Source organism: Phycomyces blakesleeanus (assembly GCF_001638985.1).
Source record: "Phycomyces blakesleeanus NRRL 1555(-) unplaced genomic scaffold PHYBLscaffold_19, whole genome shotgun sequence".
NCBI classification, from domain to species: Eukaryota; Fungi; Mucoromycota; class Mucoromycetes; order Mucorales; family Phycomycetaceae; genus Phycomyces; species Phycomyces blakesleeanus.
In genome coordinates, this window is record NW_017265152.1 from 1,027,892 (window position 1) to 1,045,494 (window position 17,603).

The 17,603-nt window shown below is 36.9% G+C and overlaps 5 protein-coding genes across 5 annotated transcripts; 1 reads left to right on the forward strand and 4 right to left on the reverse strand.

Annotated features, from left to right (window-relative positions):
* Positions 1-1,713: 1,713 nt before the first annotated feature.
* PHYBLDRAFT_60280 (hypothetical protein) lies at positions 1,714-3,354 on the reverse strand (the record flags this gene model as incomplete). Its single annotated transcript, XM_018440618.1, has 2 exons — positions 1,714-2,292; positions 2,476-3,354. 2 exons carry the CDS (start codon positions 3,352-3,354, stop codon positions 1,714-1,716), a joined length of 1,458 nt encoding a protein of 485 aa, XP_018288421.1.
* A 99-nt stretch (positions 3,355-3,453) lies between these two features.
* PHYBLDRAFT_159665 (hypothetical protein) lies at positions 3,454-4,255 on the reverse strand. Its single transcript, XM_018434032.1, has one exon. It carries the CDS (start codon positions 4,153-4,155, stop codon positions 3,826-3,828), a length of 330 nt encoding a protein of 109 aa, XP_018288422.1. The 5' UTR covers positions 4,156-4,255; the 3' UTR covers positions 3,454-3,825.
* Positions 4,256-7,047: 2,792 nt separating this feature from the next.
* PHYBLDRAFT_60282 (hypothetical protein) lies at positions 7,048-8,050 on the forward strand (the record flags this gene model as incomplete). The annotated part of the gene is made up of 3 exons (XM_018440619.1): positions 7,048-7,129; positions 7,205-7,288; positions 7,338-8,050. 3 exons carry the CDS (start codon positions 7,048-7,050, stop codon positions 8,048-8,050), a joined length of 879 nt encoding a protein of 292 aa, XP_018288423.1.
* Positions 8,051-9,482: 1,432 nt separating this feature from the next.
* PHYBLDRAFT_60283 (hypothetical protein) lies at positions 9,483-12,140 on the reverse strand (the record flags this gene model as incomplete). The annotated part of the gene is made up of 1 exon (XM_018440620.1): positions 9,483-12,140. The coding sequence occupies one exon, from the start codon at positions 12,138-12,140 to the stop codon at positions 9,483-9,485; it is 2,658 nt and encodes an 885-aa protein (XP_018288424.1).
* A 2,062-nt stretch (positions 12,141-14,202) lies between these two features.
* Positions 14,203-16,035, reverse strand: PHYBLDRAFT_159666 (hypothetical protein). The gene is made up of 7 exons (XM_018434033.1): positions 15,657-16,035; positions 15,546-15,606; positions 15,328-15,494; positions 15,163-15,280; positions 14,919-15,112; positions 14,720-14,869; positions 14,203-14,619 (listed from the first exon to the last, which is right to left on the reverse strand). Exons 1-7 carry the CDS (start codon positions 15,836-15,838, stop codon positions 14,451-14,453), a joined length of 1,041 nt encoding a protein of 346 aa, XP_018288425.1. The 5' UTR covers positions 15,839-16,035; the 3' UTR covers positions 14,203-14,450.
* Between the last annotated feature and the right edge of the window lie 1,568 nt (positions 16,036-17,603).

The window sequence follows — 17,603 nt, forward strand, 5'->3', positions numbered from 1 at the left end:
GACTCAAAATGTGGAGAAAGATTATGTGGTCCGTGTATGTTGGGGTTTCGATGGATGGATCAATTCACAACTTATCATTTTTCTCAAGTTTTTTATTATTTTCTACATTGCATGACTAAGAATAAAATAAAAAATAAAGGGCTATTCGAAATTTCAGGTGTGTATTCTGTAAAGCAGGAGAGGGGGTTGATAAAGAAGGGAAAGGGGTAAGATTTTCAAAGTTAGACTTTAAAAGTATATTCTATTGGCCTCCTCATAGAAAGCAAAAATACAGGTTCTGGAATAGCCAAACTAAATTAATAAATAACGAAACTGTTTAATTTCATTTCATTTTTGCAAACCACGTTATAAATAGTATTCTACTTTTGAAAACTGTGCTGCAGTAATAGAATATTCCTCAAATATCATTGACATCATTGACATAATCATTGACATTACAATAATCTTCGTCATCATCTTCGTCTTCATAATCATCGTCATACTCATCACTGACAACAGAATAAAGGGGCATTTATTTTTGGATTTTTTATTATTATTAGTATTATTAACCTATACTTTGAACTGAAGAGTCTTGCTTACACGTTCTGTTGGATTTTCTGATAGAGACTTCATTAGCTCTCAAAAGATTTAATCCAAATGCATCTAATTTATAACTCGCATGGTTATGTTTGTTCAATTATCCGTTATCCTTCAGTATCAGTTACAGCAAAACGGATAAGAGCAAATTTGATTTATAGAATGTTGGATCAAGAACCATTTTGTTATCATATACTATCGTACTGTACTGTACTGTACTGCACCTCAGCTTAACTCAATCTTGGTTTGTCATGGCTATCTAAACAAAAATAATTAAAGCTATTGAATGTGTTTTCTAGCATCTTCCCGGAACCTTGTTTAAATAAATGGATCAATAATTGCATAAATTAATTAATTAATATAGGGAAGAAGAAGTTATCCTTTAAATATAAATATAAAAGCCAAATTACTCACAAAACTTCTTTCTTTACCAACCACATTAAATTTAATACATTATTTAATAGTTCTCTATGCACTTTTCTTCTTCTTTGGGCTTAACAAACAATGCTTGCTATAATAAAGATGTATTATTTAAAATTAATTCGTTCTATTACTCAAGTCACCCAATTCTGGGCTGGAGAGGCTAGAAGTTACTTTTAGATCTCTTTTTATCCTCTTGATTTATCCAAGTTCTTAAAGTCAAACCGCCTGTCCTTTTCTCTTGTGTGTGAGTAGGTGTGTGTGTATATTTTTTTATAGTTATCGCAAAGGATGTTCCTAATACAAACTTTTGTGTAACACATCGTTACAACACAGAAACAGTCACTTGTGCGAGTCACTTTACAAAAATTTTCGATTTTTTTTTTCTATTAGCGACTGGTGTGAATAACTAATTTTTTTTTGTCTATAAAAGCACTCGCTCACTTGGCAATCCTTTTGTTCTCTACCCAATCATGCTTATATCCTGTGTGCTCTTCTCTTCAGTGAATTGTATCCTTCGGGAAAAGTATGGGAGAATAAACTCTGGTTTTCTACACTCAACTTTAGTAGTAGACTCTATGCGCTCTAATCGCCTAGAGTCTCTTGAGGTTGGAGACCAACAAATAATTATATACATGTGTATATATAATTTTAATATTAATAACTTAAAAAATGAAAATGAAAATGAAAACAAAAAGGAATTATTGTTAAGAGAAATTATTTTTTATCAAGATCCATCTCTTGTAACACTCGTAACCACTCTGTACCCGCTTCTGAACGAATTGTTTCAATTTTTCGACGAAATGCCTCTGTGTCTGTATTTGGTAGTGGCGGTGGACTTTGACTGTCTACAGACCCTGAACGAATAGAACGTGTGAGAGAAGATTTTGACCGTTTCTTGTGCGGGGATTTGCGTGACAGTTGAGTTTCTTGGACGGCTTGTTCAAGCGTGGCAACTCGAAGCACATGCGTATCATCTTTGAGAGAATGTACAGACGAGGCTGCTGGCATCACGGGTTCTCCAAGCCGAATCATACGTTTTGTCTTTAGGGATTTTGAGCGAGTGATTAGAGGTGGACACGAATGCTGGGTGTGTCCCTCATCACAGGCAGCAATTGAGCGAGGTCTTGGCCAAGCATTGACAGGTTTCTTTTCTTTGATAATCTGAGCAGTATCACTGGCTCGTCTTTGAGGAGACATCCAGAGTCGTTCCTGGTGGGTTAGTTTTGCATTGTCAAGTATCACCCTTGACCCTGCCATTTCAAATATCCTAAACAGTTCAATACGGTATTCGGTCTAAAAAACAGAGATATATATATATATTATAATATAATTATATAAGTATATGCATATAATATATATATATATATACATTTTTTATGCAAAAATAATAATAATAAAAAATAAGTTTAGTTTTCTTATTATTTTTTCTTTCATTATTTCAAATACGTTACGGGGTTTTTTTTTTCAAAACTCAACTTGTTCAGTGCAGGGATTACTTTGAACCCAAAGTGTTTCGAGGTTGGGTAAGGGGGCCAGTAGTTTGAACTCATCAAGAGATTCAATACAGTTCTCACGCAAATCGAGACGTTCGATGGCCCACAGCCTGTCAAGTGAGTCAATGATACGAATTGAATTTCCTCTCAGATTGAGCTCTTGGATATTCCCCACTGTGGTGTGAATTGCAGCCACAGAGGATATCTTGTTGTGAGCAAGATTGAGGTACTGGAGATTGAAGAGACATGAGAGTGCTTCGGGAATACGGTCCAATAGATTGTGCGAAACATCGAGATGTGTGAGACTCTGAAGCAATTCCAGGCTTTGGAGACGCGCAAGGGTATTGTTGGCCAACGACAAGGAGGTGAGATGAATAGTATCGGGTGACCACACAACAGCATCCGGAACGTCATCTAGTTGGCCGTGTTGGACGACCAAGTGTTTCAGGGTGACGGGGGGAACATCCATGCAGCGCGGATGGATTTGCAGCAGCACTAGGCGACTAAGGTTGCCAAAACTAGCCAAGGACACCCTCTCTGTCTTCTCCTCAGCATCAAACCCATCGATGGTCGGGCCAGTGCGGTCTACACTCAGGCAGGGAAGCTTAGATAGTTTATCAAATAGTTCAGACGTATCACCTTGGCTCTTGGATTTGAGGCCCCACAGACTCCACCGCTTGGGTTTCTCTGTCGCAGCCTCTGTTTCTTTCTCTTTTGCGGCCAGTGCGAGCTGGTGTTCTGCCTGTAAAAACAAGAGCTCTGACAAGTTCAAGTGCAGAGGAAGGGGAGAACTTGGGTGGAAATAGGCCTCATCTTGAAGAAGCTGGGTTAGCTGTCGGATCCATATGGCTCTGTTAACCATTCTTAATGACAAATCAAAGTGAAAGATGTAAAAGATTACGGAAAAAAGGTCAAGAGAATTGAAACTTTATATACCCCTTTTGTGTGTGTGTGTGTGTTTGTATGCGTATTATATTTATTTATTTATTTTGCCCTTCATTTCATGGCGCGGATATCGAACCCAACTGAAGTCCAAAAGAATAAATAGACTTTTTTTTTTCTTCTTCTATTTTATTAATATTATTATCATTATTATTATTAGTATTGTTGTTGCTGTTGCTGTTGCTGTTGGTGCTGCTGCTGTTGTTTTTGCTGCTGCTGCTGTTTAATTTGAATAGCCTTTTTCTTAATTTTATTTTTATTTTTATTTTTATTTTGGTTTGGTTTGGTTTGGTTTGGTTTGGTTTGTGTTTGTGTTTGTGTTTGGTTTTGGTTTTGGTTTTGGTTTTGTTTTGCTTTTGCTTTTGCTTTTGCTTTTGCTTTTGCTTTTGCTTTATTTGAGCCATTGGTTGTATGTCTTGAGAAGCGTACGTTGTCCATTACCCCTTCCAGTTTGGCAGTCGCGCTCAAGTGTGAAGATAGCATCTCGCACAGTGACTTTACGTGATCCTTGCTCTCCTAATCTTGGTCTACCAATCGTGGAAGGTGGAAGGAACAGCCCGACGTTGTCTTGACGGCCGAGATCACGGCCAGAGAGTGCATTCACGCTAAGACCTCGGCCTCTTCCACGCTTGGCGCTAGCTTCTGCCTTACGTCCTCTCGGTCTACCCCGACCACGCGGTGTATCCTCTGCCATACCTTCAGCAGTATTAAACCCTGACATTTGTTGTTGTGGTTGCCCTTGGCTTTGCACTTGGCTTTGACCTTGCACTTGGCCTTGGGCTAGTGGTTGCGCCTGCAATTGTGATTGTGATTGTGATTGTGATTGCGGTTGCGGTTGTAGTTGTGGTTGTGATTGTTGTTGTTGTTGCAGTTGCAGTTGCGGCTGTGCTTGAGGTTGTGGTTGCGGTTGTGGTTGAGGTTGAGGTTGTGTTTGAGGTTGCGCTTGAGATTGTGCTTGAGATTGAGGTTGAGATTGTGATTGTGCTGGGGGTTGTGGTTGTGCTTGAGGTTGTGTTTGAGGTTGTGTTTGAGGTTGAGGTTGTAAAGGTTGCGCTGGTAAGGGTTGAGAGGATGGGAGTTGAGGGGAGGATATTTGTTGTGGCTGTAGTGGTGGAGAAGGGGGTGCAGGAGCTGCTGGCATGCGGTCTTTGCCCATTCCTGTCAACATCCAACTCTTACGCACGCCACCTGCACTCATCAAAGCCGTTTCGTTTGTGTGCTTTTTACGAATATCTTCACTCATATTTCTGGCTGTCACACCTGGACCCATCTCCTTTTCCTTCTTTTTCTTTTTCGGTCTGTTCTCCTCATCAACATTCATTCCATCACTGTCTCCAAGTTGTGCACGGCGCTCGCGTTCGGCAATGATTTCCTTTCGCTTACGCTCTTCTTCACGCTCCACACGTTCTATAGCCAGCAGTTGTTTTTTAATATCCTGCTGAACCATAATTTTGTAAAGAGGCTGGCCATGTTCATCAACAGGTGGAGCATCAAATGTTTGCGAAAGCACACGATGCTTTGATGCAGCCACCATCTGCTCAATCAAGTGTCGCAGCCTATCTTGTGTGGCCAAAGCCAGATAAGATAAGAAATCTGGGTCGATCTTGTAAATAGAGAGTGGTTTTGCTAGTTTGCAGCATAGATAGATAGATAAATATCAATAATGATAATAATGATAATAGTCGAGATTTCTCTCTATCATTCTCTATTTACACTGCGTTTACCCATTTTCATGACAGTGTCCCTGAGCATATCTGGGTTCATAAAATCCTGCATTTTGGATCGATCTACACCATCGGGTAATGATCCGCCAACCATTTCACCATCCTTTAAGAAATGTTCGACTTCTTCCTAAAATAGCCCAAAGAAATATATATATATATATATAAATAAATAAAAATATTATGTATGTATGTATGTATGTATGTATGTATGTATGTATGTATGTATGTATGTATGTATGTATGTAGATATATAAATAAATATGTAAATACACAAATAATACTATATTTAAAAATAGTGATACCATTACTCTAGTCAGTTTAGGGAATTAAAATTACCTTGAGATCTACGCCAGCATAGCCCATAACATCCGTGAGTGTATCATAATCAATCCTGTCACCCGAAGGACCCGAAGAAGAAGAAGGACCTGAAGATGATGCTGGGACTGATGGTTTTCTACAAATCCACAAATTCGACAATCAAAACCACGACACTAATATTTGCCCTCTTTGTCCATAAACATGCACACGCGCACGCACACGAACACGCACACATAAGCACGGACGTAAGTACGGACGTAAGTACGGACGTAAGTACGGATGTACTTAAGTACACATACACATACACACACACACACACACACGCACACGCACACGCACACACACACACACAGCCACACGCATAACCACACGCATAACCACACGCATAACCACACGCATAACCACACGCGCATCTACAAGTTCAGATACAAGCACACAAGACTTACGGTGGATTTTGGATCGAGCTTCGTGGGATTTGTAACCCGGGTGTGGGCATGGCGGGTGTCTTGAACAATGGTAATGGGTTGTTTTGGGGTGAATGCATCGTCATAGGCCCATGATCTGTCTTTGCCCGTTTCATCTGAGGTGTACTACACAAAAGAAATATAGAAAGAAGGGAAGGAAAGCAAAAAAAAAAGGAAAAAACTGTCAAGATATCTCTCCCTCTTTCTTTCTTTCTTTCTTTCTATATATCTTTTTCTCTCTCTTGATTCTTGCTTCTCGCTTCTAGTTTCATTTATGGTAATTTCAATGTTATCTAGCTTACATAAGACCTGTCATCCCTCTCTGTGCATCTTCTGCCCTGACTTGTGAGCTCGTCATAGTACGTTTACGATCGTTTGTGTCAAGTGGTAAAGTTGACTGCATCATAGCCATGGGGTCGTTTACAGTGTTTTTGTTGAGTACAACGGGTGGGCGGATGTTTGATGGTCCTGGAACATTATTGCTGTTATTAGCATTGACATTGACGTTGATATTTGCATTTGGGTTCGCGTTTGCATTTGTGTTGATATTGTTATTGGCGTTACCGGTGCTGATGTTAGGATTCGTGTTTGCATTGTTATTGTTATTGTTAATATTGCTGTTGATATTATTGTTGTTGTTGTTGCTGTTGTTGTTACTGTTGTTGATATTGTTATTTGCTGTGTTTGCAGTGTTAATGTTGCTGTTGTTACTGTTAGCGTTAGTGCTGCTGTTGCTGTTGTTGCTGTTGTTGTTGTTGCTGCTGCTGCTGCTATTATTCGAATTTGAGTTGGGCTGTGCACTTGGTTTGTTTTTCAGGTCCTCCAACTGTTGATAGTGTTGCTGATCAAGCAACATTTTGGCTTGGAGCAAAAATTGATCGGCTGTCACCGCATTGTTCTTAATATTATATAACATATCTCAATTCATCAGTAAAAATTATCCTTTCTCTTTCTCTTTTATTTTCTTTATCGGCATATGCATATTTTCAAAATAAATAGATAATAATCATAGCAATAGTAAAAGTAAAAGTAAACAAATTACAAACCTGGAGCTCTCTGAATAACTCAATGAATTTCTCTTTACGATCAGGGGGTAGCTGAGAAGTAATGTTGTCAAGAAGAGTAGTAGATGTAGCAGCAGATGGTGGGTTTGGGTTACGCTGTACAGGTCCAACAGGAGGTGGTGTAGGTGCAAGATTTGATGGATGATGCTGTGCCATGGGCATCATAGGGTGCTTTATATGACTGGGTGGATGGGGCGAAGGTGAAGCCATCAATCGTGCCCCAGGCATCATAGGGCTCTGGGAAGATGCGAGAGTTGGAATTGCTACTGGAGGGCTCATGATAGGTGTGTGGTGCTGCTGTTGCTGATGTTGCTGATGTTGCTGGTGGGATAGCTGCTGGTGTTGCTGATGTTGCTGATGTTGTTGGTGCGGCGATTGTTGAAGTTGTTGCTGCTGGTGAGGCGATTGCTGGAGCTGTTGTTGATGAGGGGATTGGAGTTGTTGCGCGTGTGGTGATTGAAGCTGCTGTGGATGAGGTGATTGGAGTTGTTGAGGGTGGGGCGACTGAAGCTGCTGTGGATGGGGCGACTGAAGTTGTTGCGGATGGGGCGACTGTTGGATTTGCTGTTGATGGGGCGACTGTTGGATTTGTTGTTGATGAGGCGACTGAAGCTGTTGATGATGTGGTTGTTGATGCGGTTGCTGCTGTTGGTGTTGATGCTGTTGGTGTTGTTGCTGCTGCTGCTGTTGCTGCTGCTGTTGATGCGGTTGCTGCTGCTGTTGATGCGGTTGCTGCTGCTGTTGATGCGGTTGCTGCTGTTGATGCTGCTGGTGAGGCGATGGCTGTTGATGCTGCTGGTGAGGTGATGGTTGTTGATGCGGCTGCTGTTGGTGAGGTGATGGCTGCTGGTGCTGCTGATGTTGCTGGTGAGGTGATGGCTGCTGGATCTGTTGCTGCTGGTGTGATTGAGGCTGTTGGTGTTGCTGCTGTTGTTGATGCGATAATTGCTGTTGATGAAGCTGCTGCTGATGGTGTACCTGTTGTTGATGGTGGTGCTGTACCTGTGTTATTTGTTGTACCTGCGGCTGTTGCTGCTGTTGTATAGGCGAATCGTTTGGTTTGGTCTCTGCAGACTTTCCCCACATGTGTACCATATCATCCACATTCTGTTGAGATAGAAGCGACGCGTCTGCACTGGATGACGCCGGAGCTAATAGATCCTCGGTTGCATTTGAGCTAAACAGGTGTTGGAGTTCTGCAGGCAAATGAGCAAACGATTGCGAGTGATCGTCATTGTTGTTATTTATTGTTTGAACAATTGACTGGAAAGATTGGTCATTTGAAGATATAGGTCCATGGTTGTCTAAAATATCTTGGATAGAGAAATTGAGATCTGGAACATGGTTTTGCAGATCTGAAATCTCCTTTTGTTCTTCTTCTGACATTGTTGTGTTGACAAATAGACAAACAAACAAACAAATTAAGAAAAAGAAGAAAACGAAAAAGGGTTAAGAGGAGAACTGATATGAAGGGAGGGGGGTATGAATATTTTAGTGAGGTATAATAAATTCTTATTGACGCGGTCAATGTGTACTGCGCGGCTTTTCTATTGCGTCATAAATAAATGTCGGCGTTTTTTTTTTTTATTATTTTTTTATTTTTGCCTACGTTATAGGAAAGAAAAGAATGGGTGTCCAAATAAATGGTATGTTTGTGTTGGTCTGTATTTTAAATATTAAACCTCAAATATAATCAGCGGCATTAGGAATATAATTTTCCAATAAAATGTTTAACTACAGCTTAGGATGTGTAGTAGAAAATCCACTTTTGTAGTATAGCCACTATTTTAAAATGTTCAAGCTCCATTCAAAAAAATCTACTGGTAAGATAACTGTTTTGGATATATTATGTATGCACAATCTGATTGTGCCCAATCACTTTCTTTTAAATTTCTTTCCTTTCCTCCTTTTTTCATATCAAGGGAAGTATTGATAGAATTTTACATTTGTGCTATTTTATTTTATTTATTTATTTTTTTTAAAAAAAAAAAAGAAGAAGAAGAAGAAGAAAGGCTGAACCTATGGCTGCTTGGGTATACTAATAGCAAGAAAACAATACAAAACAAAATTAAATATGCTTGATACTTTTGGAATCAAACCTTAATATTAGAATGTTTTTTTTTGGTAGTATATATTGACCATCTTTGCCTTGGATTTTTGTTAAAAAAAATTTAGAATGCTAGTTTAATATTTATTCTTTTTTTTTAAAAAATTAAAAAAAAAATAAAAAAAATAAAAAAGTAGGTAAGAGAGAGGTGGAAATAATTGTATGTACACTAAAGAAATTTATGGCACAAAGACCCGTTTTTTGCTGGTTGTTTTTTTTTTTTTAGTTTGTTAAAATAAAAGTAAAAAAAAATAAGAGTGAATTATTATTATTGTTGTTGTTATTATTATTTAAGAAAATAAATTAATAAATCATATATATATATATATAGAAAAGGGAATTTGTTTGTTTGATAAAATTTCAATTGTTTATTACAGTCCATGGTTGTCTGGGTTGTCAGTAGTAGTATCTGTAGCTGTAGCTGTATCTGTATCTGTAGCTGTAGCTGTAGCTGTTGTAGTTGTCGTTGTAGTTGTCGTTGTAATTGCAGTAGTGGGTGATGAGGAATATATGTTGCCATTCTTGTCATATTCACTAAGAATATTCAGCAATCTTTGGTCAGGAACAAGTCCGCGCTGGGCCAGATCCTCATCTATGATTCTTTGCGCATTTTCCCGTTGATTGTGTCCAAGGTAGCCGCTAATGATTATACTGAATGCTTCGATGCCTGCCTTCTCGCCAATCTCCTCTTCCATCCGCACCACCATCCTGCGCGCCTTCGCCATCCGGCCTTTTCTAGCCCAGGCCAGGATCATCTGATGGTGTAGACTTTGGCTGGCTTTGTGGCCCCGGGAGTGCATGTGTTGGTAGAGTGATTCGGCTATGTGGACATTTGTCGGACTCTTGGTTAGCGCGTCAATCAGGATCTGGTAGGACATTCCGTCCGATGCAATCGGGACTCCTTTTGTGGACGACTTGAGCAGTTTGTCGCGTTTGTTGGACAGGAATATACTGGCCACGGTTGACGGAGGCGTGTTTTTGAGAAGGCGCGTCATGGACAGGTTATTGAGCCAGATGTTGTCCGAGTGGGTGGCGTGTGGATCATTGATTAGTTTCTGCAGAAGCATGTCAGCCAGGTCTCCGGTTTTGTAGATGTCCAGAAGAGTTCTCAAGGTCGTCTGGTCCGGATTGATGTCGGCTGTCTTCATGTGCCGGATGATCTCAAAGATCTTCTCGAGCGAGTCGCCGTCGGTTTTCTCGAGCGCGGTGGCACGGATGAGAAGGTTGAAGTCAACCGTGTCAGGTCCCTTGGTTTCGGCCATGATGGCCTGAAACACAGCCTTGGCAGACTCTGGATCCTTGGCGGTTACGTAGCAGGCCATGAGAGAGGTGAACGCTTTGTGAGTCAGGGGTCGTCCGAGCGATTTGTTGAGCGCAAAGGTCTGTTTGAAAAGGTCGAGGTATCCGGCCTGTGCGCAGAGCTTGTAGAGCGGCAAAAACGAATTTTCGTCAAGTTGATGGTCGGGTATAGTCTGCCGCAGGTCTCCAAGCACCTGGAGTGCGCTGTGATACTGCTTGGCTGCGGTGAGGCCTTGGATGATGGTGGTGTAGAGAGAGATGGAGAGAGATTGTGGGTATTTCTGGGTGAATTGACGGTAGATGGTCATCAGGTCTACAGAATAGCGAGCATGGGCAAGCTTTGTTATGAGATGTGTGTAGTGGTCAACCGAGATACTGTTTTGTGAATGGTCCGCGTGTTTGCAGATGTTGACAGCCATGGCTAGGTTTTTTGTGCTGATGCAGTACTTAATCATCTGGCCGGCTACTATTCCGCACCCAGCCGTGTCTTTGAGATCCAGGGTGTCCTGCAAGAGATTCAATGATGTGTGGGTCTGGAAGGTGTGTATGGTCTTGTAGGTGAGTCTGCTCAAGAGCGATGATGTGGAATAGCCTCTTTTTTGTTTGAGTCTGTAGATTGCCCTACAGTCATTGAGTCGCCAGCGTTTGAGAGACTCGTTGAAAAAGACGTCTAGGGCCATGTCCAGCAAAGCATCTTTGTCGTCGTCGTTTATGTCGTTGATGTTAATTTTATTATTGTGGTTGGGATTCGAGTTGGGTTTCGTATCTGAGGTGCTAATGATAGCATCTCCGGGATGCTCCCGTAAAAAGTCAATTGCTGCGGTGTCATTGCCGAGTTCGAGCCAGGCTTGGACGATTGAGCCCTTTATTGAGTTTGAGGGTGGCCAGACGCCGGATGCTTTTATTGTCTTTAGCCATCCCAGGGCACTTTCGACATCTCCTGCTTTTGCGAGCATTGCGATCATGTCACTGTAAGATCTTTCTGTGGGGGTTGTTCCGAGTCTGTGGAGATTGTGGAGCAACAATGCTGCGTCGTTTGTTGCGCCGGTTTCTCTGTAGAGAGACACGAGAGTTTCGACATCAGTGAGAGAGAACTGTAGGTGGGAGTGGTCTGCCGAGAGTTGTTTAAGATCTTCGAGGACTGATATTGTTTGCAGTACGATTGGTTTTGCTTGTTGGTTGTCTGGATTAGGTATGAGAATTGCGACGAGGGTACGAAAGTCTTCATATGAGAGATGATTGAGTAGTCTACGTTTTTTGAGATCAGTATAGCGCTCAAAGAGGTGTTTTCTTCGCTGTCGTCTAATGATTGTCTTTTGTTTGATTGCTGATGATTTTCTGTTTTTGTTGTTTTTGTTTTTGTTTTGTGGTTGTGTTTCTAATGGGGGGTATAGCGCAAGTCTAAATTGAGTAACAAGGTCAGTGTCGTGGTAAGGAGGTTCCTGTGCAGTGTTTGTGAGACTGGAGAAGTGCCTGGGTAGTTTGAGACGAGGACGGACTGATTGAGAAGGAATCAATTGTTGTGACAGGGTCTGGACAGGTGACCATGAACTTAGGATGTTTTTGGTTGATTTGCGTAATTGTTGGTCGTCGATGAGGCGGTGTGTCTGGACAGAAGCTGAGACATATTGGCGAGAGAGACAGTTCTTGCAGAGAACTTGAGAGGACGCGAGAAAGGATAAGGCTTGTGGCCGCCAACCTTTTTTTTTTATCACCGACTGAAAAGGCATGATAAGGCAAAGGAGAGAAATAAGAACAATAACAATAACAATATATAATAAAATATAATAAAATATAATATAATATAATATAATATACTATAGTATAATATAATAAATTATATGTGTGGATTTGTAGAAATGTAAATATGTCTATGTACGCTCTCTCTCTCTCTCACACACAAATGTACGTACACACACACTTTTGATATATATATTTTATATATATATATATACTTTTTGATATATATATTTTATGTATATATATATATATATATATATATATAATATATAGATAATTATGCTTTTGATATATTTTATGTATATATATATATAAACAAAATATAATACAAAAATAATAAAATCCACAAATCCACCAACTAAGAAGAGGTTGGTTTTTTTTTTTTTTTATAAAACAAATGACAGTTGGGTTTGTTGTGGGCAGAGAAGGGACAGGTCGGCTGTCAAAAAGCCACTTGATTTTCTGTACCTACTGACGTCACATATATATATTATTATTATTTTTTTTTGTGAAGGGGGAAAATTAAGAAAAAAAAAAAAAAAAGTTTTGTTAATATTTTTTTTTATATTAAATATTCTGCTATAATTTTAATTTTTGATTAAAAACATATCTTTTCTTGTTGTTCAGATAGATAAAGAAGTTGATATAATAGAGACTCAAGGCTTGTTGTTATTATTATTTTGGTAATTTTAATTTTAATTCAATAATATCATCACCACTGTTATTAACTTGTACAGCTTGAGAATCGTAAACGTGGCACAGTGTGTTATTTTTATTGTATTTTCTAGCCCCTACTGTTCAATTAGTCGCATTTATAAACTATGCCTGATTTTGTCCGTGCATATGTATAATTTGTATTGTCGAAAGTGGTGAAAATGATGATATTGATGATATTGATGATTATGTACATGTCCCTTTTCTTTTTAATGAATCAATAAATTAATTTGATTTGATATTAAAGATAATAGAAAGCTTCTCCTTCTTCTTCTTCTTCTTCTTGGCCTTAAATATTTGGATATTGTATACATTGTTTAGTTTGTAGAGTCCACAGGTTGTAATGAACCAGTGATCAGATCAATTGAAAGTAATAAAAGAAAATTGTCGATCACGGACAAAAAGGTAACCCTAATTATCTCATTGTAAGCCACTTTCTATTTATTTATTTATTTATTTATTTATTTCTAATGACTCTCTTGTGTTTCCCCCCCAATTATACACACGCTTGTAGATAGATATAGATATGTATATATTTAGGAGAATTGTCTTTTTTTGGCTATCTATCTATGACACAATAAAATAATAAAATAATGAATATGATGAACGTGATTACATTTAATGCTTTATTTTATTTGATCTAAAAAACTAACAAGGTGATATATTAAATATAGATAAATTCATAAAAATCTATCTTTATTTCCCCCTTGCATTTTCTTTTTCTCTTTATTTGCTGCACGGTCAACCAAAAAGGTACTCTAGTATTTGTGAATTTTATTTTTGTTCAGCTAGAAATTCACATACAAAATAAGTAATTAATAATTAATAGCAATAGAGAGAACACAGAGTTAGAATGAACCCTGAAAGAAATAAAATAAAAAAAGAGGGGGTTGAATCATGTAAGATAATAATAATAATAATAAGAAAAAAGATGTTCTTCTTCAAGGACTTATTTGCTTGTCAAATTTTTTTAAGGGTCAAAAAAAAAAAAAAGAGAAATATCTAAAATCAATAAACCGATAAATAAAGAAGATCACCACATCAAATTATGACAGTATTATGAATATATCATATATTTATTAATTACTTTAATAATTTGTCTCTTTAAACCTTCTTTACTAGTGTATTGGTAGTTTGTTATCTAATAAAAGTCTTTATAATATACATTATACTGTAATTTAGCATCAAATAAAAATTAAAGGTACAAGAAACAAAAACACCCATATAAATAAATTATAATAAGCGGAGTATAACATAAACTAAATAAATAAAAAGTAAAAGACGCGGCTAGGGAAAAGCCTAAAATATAAAAATATATGTATATAGTGATACAAAAGTAAGTAAATAAATAAATAGAGTCTTTTTTTATTTTAAAATTTATTTATATTATATTATATTATATTATATTATATTGAATGATTGTGTCACGATTGATAATCCAGTTTGTGGGTGGAACAAAATAAAAGAATCATTTTTTTTTTGTCAATATACAATCGAGAACATGATCTTCAGTTTTTATACTTGGGTCACAAACTTGGAACACAACGGAAGCAAAAAACAAAAAAATATAAAAAAGATGTATTATTTTAATCTCTCTTTGTTTCTGGTGTGAATTCTTCGGTTGATAGTCCTGGTGTTAATGTAGATGTAGTGGTTGTTGGAAGAGCTACAGTGTCCTTTGCATCAAACAGTACATCCTGCGTGGCGGGTGTCTTTGAAGAAAGGCGGATATCCAAAGCTTTTAAAGCAAGAGCTCTAGAATGGTATTATATTTATATCATGTATTAAAATTTATTAGACAAATGAAGATATTAGGCACGATAATTTATAAAATTAATTATTATTATTATTTTACCTGCGTCGCTCAGCCTCGGCAGTTCCGTTGGCAGCAGGTCGTGTACCAGACTGCCCTTCTAGATCATAGGACTGTGTTGTGTGAACAGGGCACACACCCAGCCGAACAAATAGACCATAGACTGGGATTCCCACTATACGAATAATAGGACTTGCAAAAATAAAATAAATAACTTTTTATTATCATTATTATTACTTACTGGATAAATTCTGGGAAAAATGTGACTAGAGCAAAGGTCTCACTGTGATCACCACGGATTCCATCTTGGTATTTAAAGAATCGGATATAAATCCAGCCAATAACCCATCCAATATTAACCAAATTATAGAATACAATGGCCTGGAATGCAACAAGACAAACAATACTTGCCACCGTAGCAACACCCAGCAAATTCTATACCACACATCCATTAGGACTCTATAAAACAAAGATTCTTCTACTACCTTTACGCGGATAGAAACAAGACCAGCTATGGATATTCTGTGTTCAGGTATAAGATGTTTAAATGCAACCAAAAATGCAGAAAACACGCCACTCATGCCACATATTTGGGTCGTGTACCTGTTTTATATAAGTCATTGTTCTTGTAATGGGATCTATTTACTTACAAAAGCTTGTCATCAGCCGAGATATAAAATGTCACGACCAGTCCAAACCAGGTCACGACATTGGATAGGATTGCGGTAATAACAATGTATTTCAAAAGCTCTCTGCTACCCCAGGCTCTCTCAAGATATTTTCCACACAACAACAAGACAACCACACTAGCACTCAACTAACCAATAATAAAATTAATATGTTGTTGTTTTAATAGTCGGTGGCTTACAGAAAAGATGTTGCTTTCATAGAATGCAGCAGTGAGGAATGTCCATGGTCGATACAATGCTCTGTTTCCTTTTGGTTAGGTATCTTATAATAATATTAAGGACAAACTTACAGTCCAGGTACAAGACCTAGGATTGGACAGACATCAGTTTGGTTTGCTAGTTCCTGAGTGGGATCCTTATTGATGTGGATGTAATAGGTGGCTGTACTGGAGATGATGAGCAATAGACTGACAAGAGTCTTTGTCAGGGAAGGAACATTTCCAATGGCAGTTACCAATGAATTAGATGCCATTACAACTAAGCACCTTTTTTTTATTTTATTTTATTCTATTGTTGTTAATAATATCAATATTACAAAATAATAATAAAAAATTAAATTTTTTTTTGGTGTGTTTGTTTGTTTGTATGTAAAAATATATAATATAGTATATATAACAATAAATAACAAACAACCACAACCGCAATACCAATACCAATACTTACAACAACAGTAATGGTAATGGCAATAAAAAAAAAAAAAGGTTTACTCCCGCTTATACACATCATTTGCAACACCAGGGCCTGCACACGTGACCCAAAGGGCGGTCATGAAATATATAATCAATCAATCAATCAATCAATCAATCAATTATTTATTTATTTATTTAATTTTATTGGGGTCAACATTGAAGGGAAGTGTTTCGTCATCCTTTGACCCTTCTAAAAGAGGGAAAAGCACATTGGAACACTATTTTTGTTTATTTCTTTATTTTGATAAATAAATAATAGTTCCAACTATAATTTATTTATATGTACTATTATAAAACACATATAAATATAAATATATATAAAGCATAATAATAAGTTTGATGGACCGCATGTGATACACCTGCAGAGTAAATAAAATAAAAAGAAAAAGAAAGCTTCTCTGTTTAGATTACCTATTATGGCCTAGTCTAGTCTTTTTCTTTGTTTTTATTATTATAGTATTTGTGTTTTGTTTTTTGGGGGAGAAAAATAAAGAAGAGAAGAGGGGGGGGGAAGGAAGTGAAGATAGATAAAGAAAGAAAGGATGGGAGAAAGAGGGGGGTGAAATGAATGAATAAGAGAGTGAGACATAAATTACAATAAAAATAATATAAATAAAAATAAAAATAAAAAATAGGTTTATATTGTTTATTTATATTGAATTCTATAATAAAATTTTAATTTTTTTTTTTTTTTTTTTTTTTTAGTTTTGAAATCGAAAAATAAAATAAAATCAATAAAAATAGGTTCCGGGTATAAAAAAGAAAAAAGAAAAAAGAAAAGAGTCTGCGCTCCCTTTTATCAGACTTTTTTTTTTTTTTTTTCTTTTTTCTATTCTTATTCTATATTTATATATATGTATTATATTATATTATATATTTAAAAAATACATATATATAAAAAAAAAAGATCTTTTTTTATTTATTTGGTTTTTTTTCCTTTTTACTCTTTTACTCTTTTTTTTTTTTTTTTTTTTTTTTGGTTTCTTTTTTGGTTTTTATTTTTTTTGTTTTTTTTTTGTTTTTGCTCTTCTTCTTCTTCTTCTTCTTTGTTTTTTTTTTATTATTTTATTACTCTTCTTCTGTTGTTAGGCATCTTTACAAATTTCTATACATACAATATATATATATATATATATATATATATATATACATTACATACAAAAACAACCACAGCAACCACAGCAACAGTAACAGTAACAACAGAACCAATAATATTTCATATCAACATCAAATAGTATTAGTTTTGATACATACGAAAAATATATATATATATTATATATTTTGTCATGGCAGCCCCTCCACCATCGATTGTACACAAACTGTCCGCAGTCAACAAAAAAGCCTGGCTTAATCTTGGGGAGTATTAGCAGCATAAAACTGGTATTGTATTGAATGATTATAGATAGCAAAAAAAAAAAAAAAAAAAAGGCGCATTCAATACAACAACCAAAAAATATATATATATACACCTTTCTATTATAATTATTATTTTGGAGGGAAATGGAAAAAAAAATATTAGGAGGAAATTTTTATATTATATTATTAGAT

What these genes read in the sequence shown, in the direction of transcription:
- PHYBLDRAFT_159665 (XM_018434032.1), bottom strand. Translation starts at nt 4,155, where the DNA reads ATGTCAGGGTTTAATACTGCTGAAGGTATGGCAGAGGATACACCGCGT.
- PHYBLDRAFT_159666 (XM_018434033.1), bottom strand. Translation starts at nt 15,838, where the DNA reads ATGGCATCTAATTCATTGGTAACTGCCATTGGAAATGTTCCTTCCCTG. An exon ending in TCGGCTGATGACAAGCTTTT is followed by an intron (nt 15,281 to 15,327) that starts GTAAGTAAATAG and finishes TATATAAAACAG; the next exon opens with GTACACGACCCAAATATGTG. An exon ending in GCCGAGGCTGAGCGACGCAG is followed by an intron (nt 14,620 to 14,719) that starts GTAAAATAATAA and finishes ATACCATTCTAG; the next exon opens with AGCTCTTGCTTTAAAAGCTT.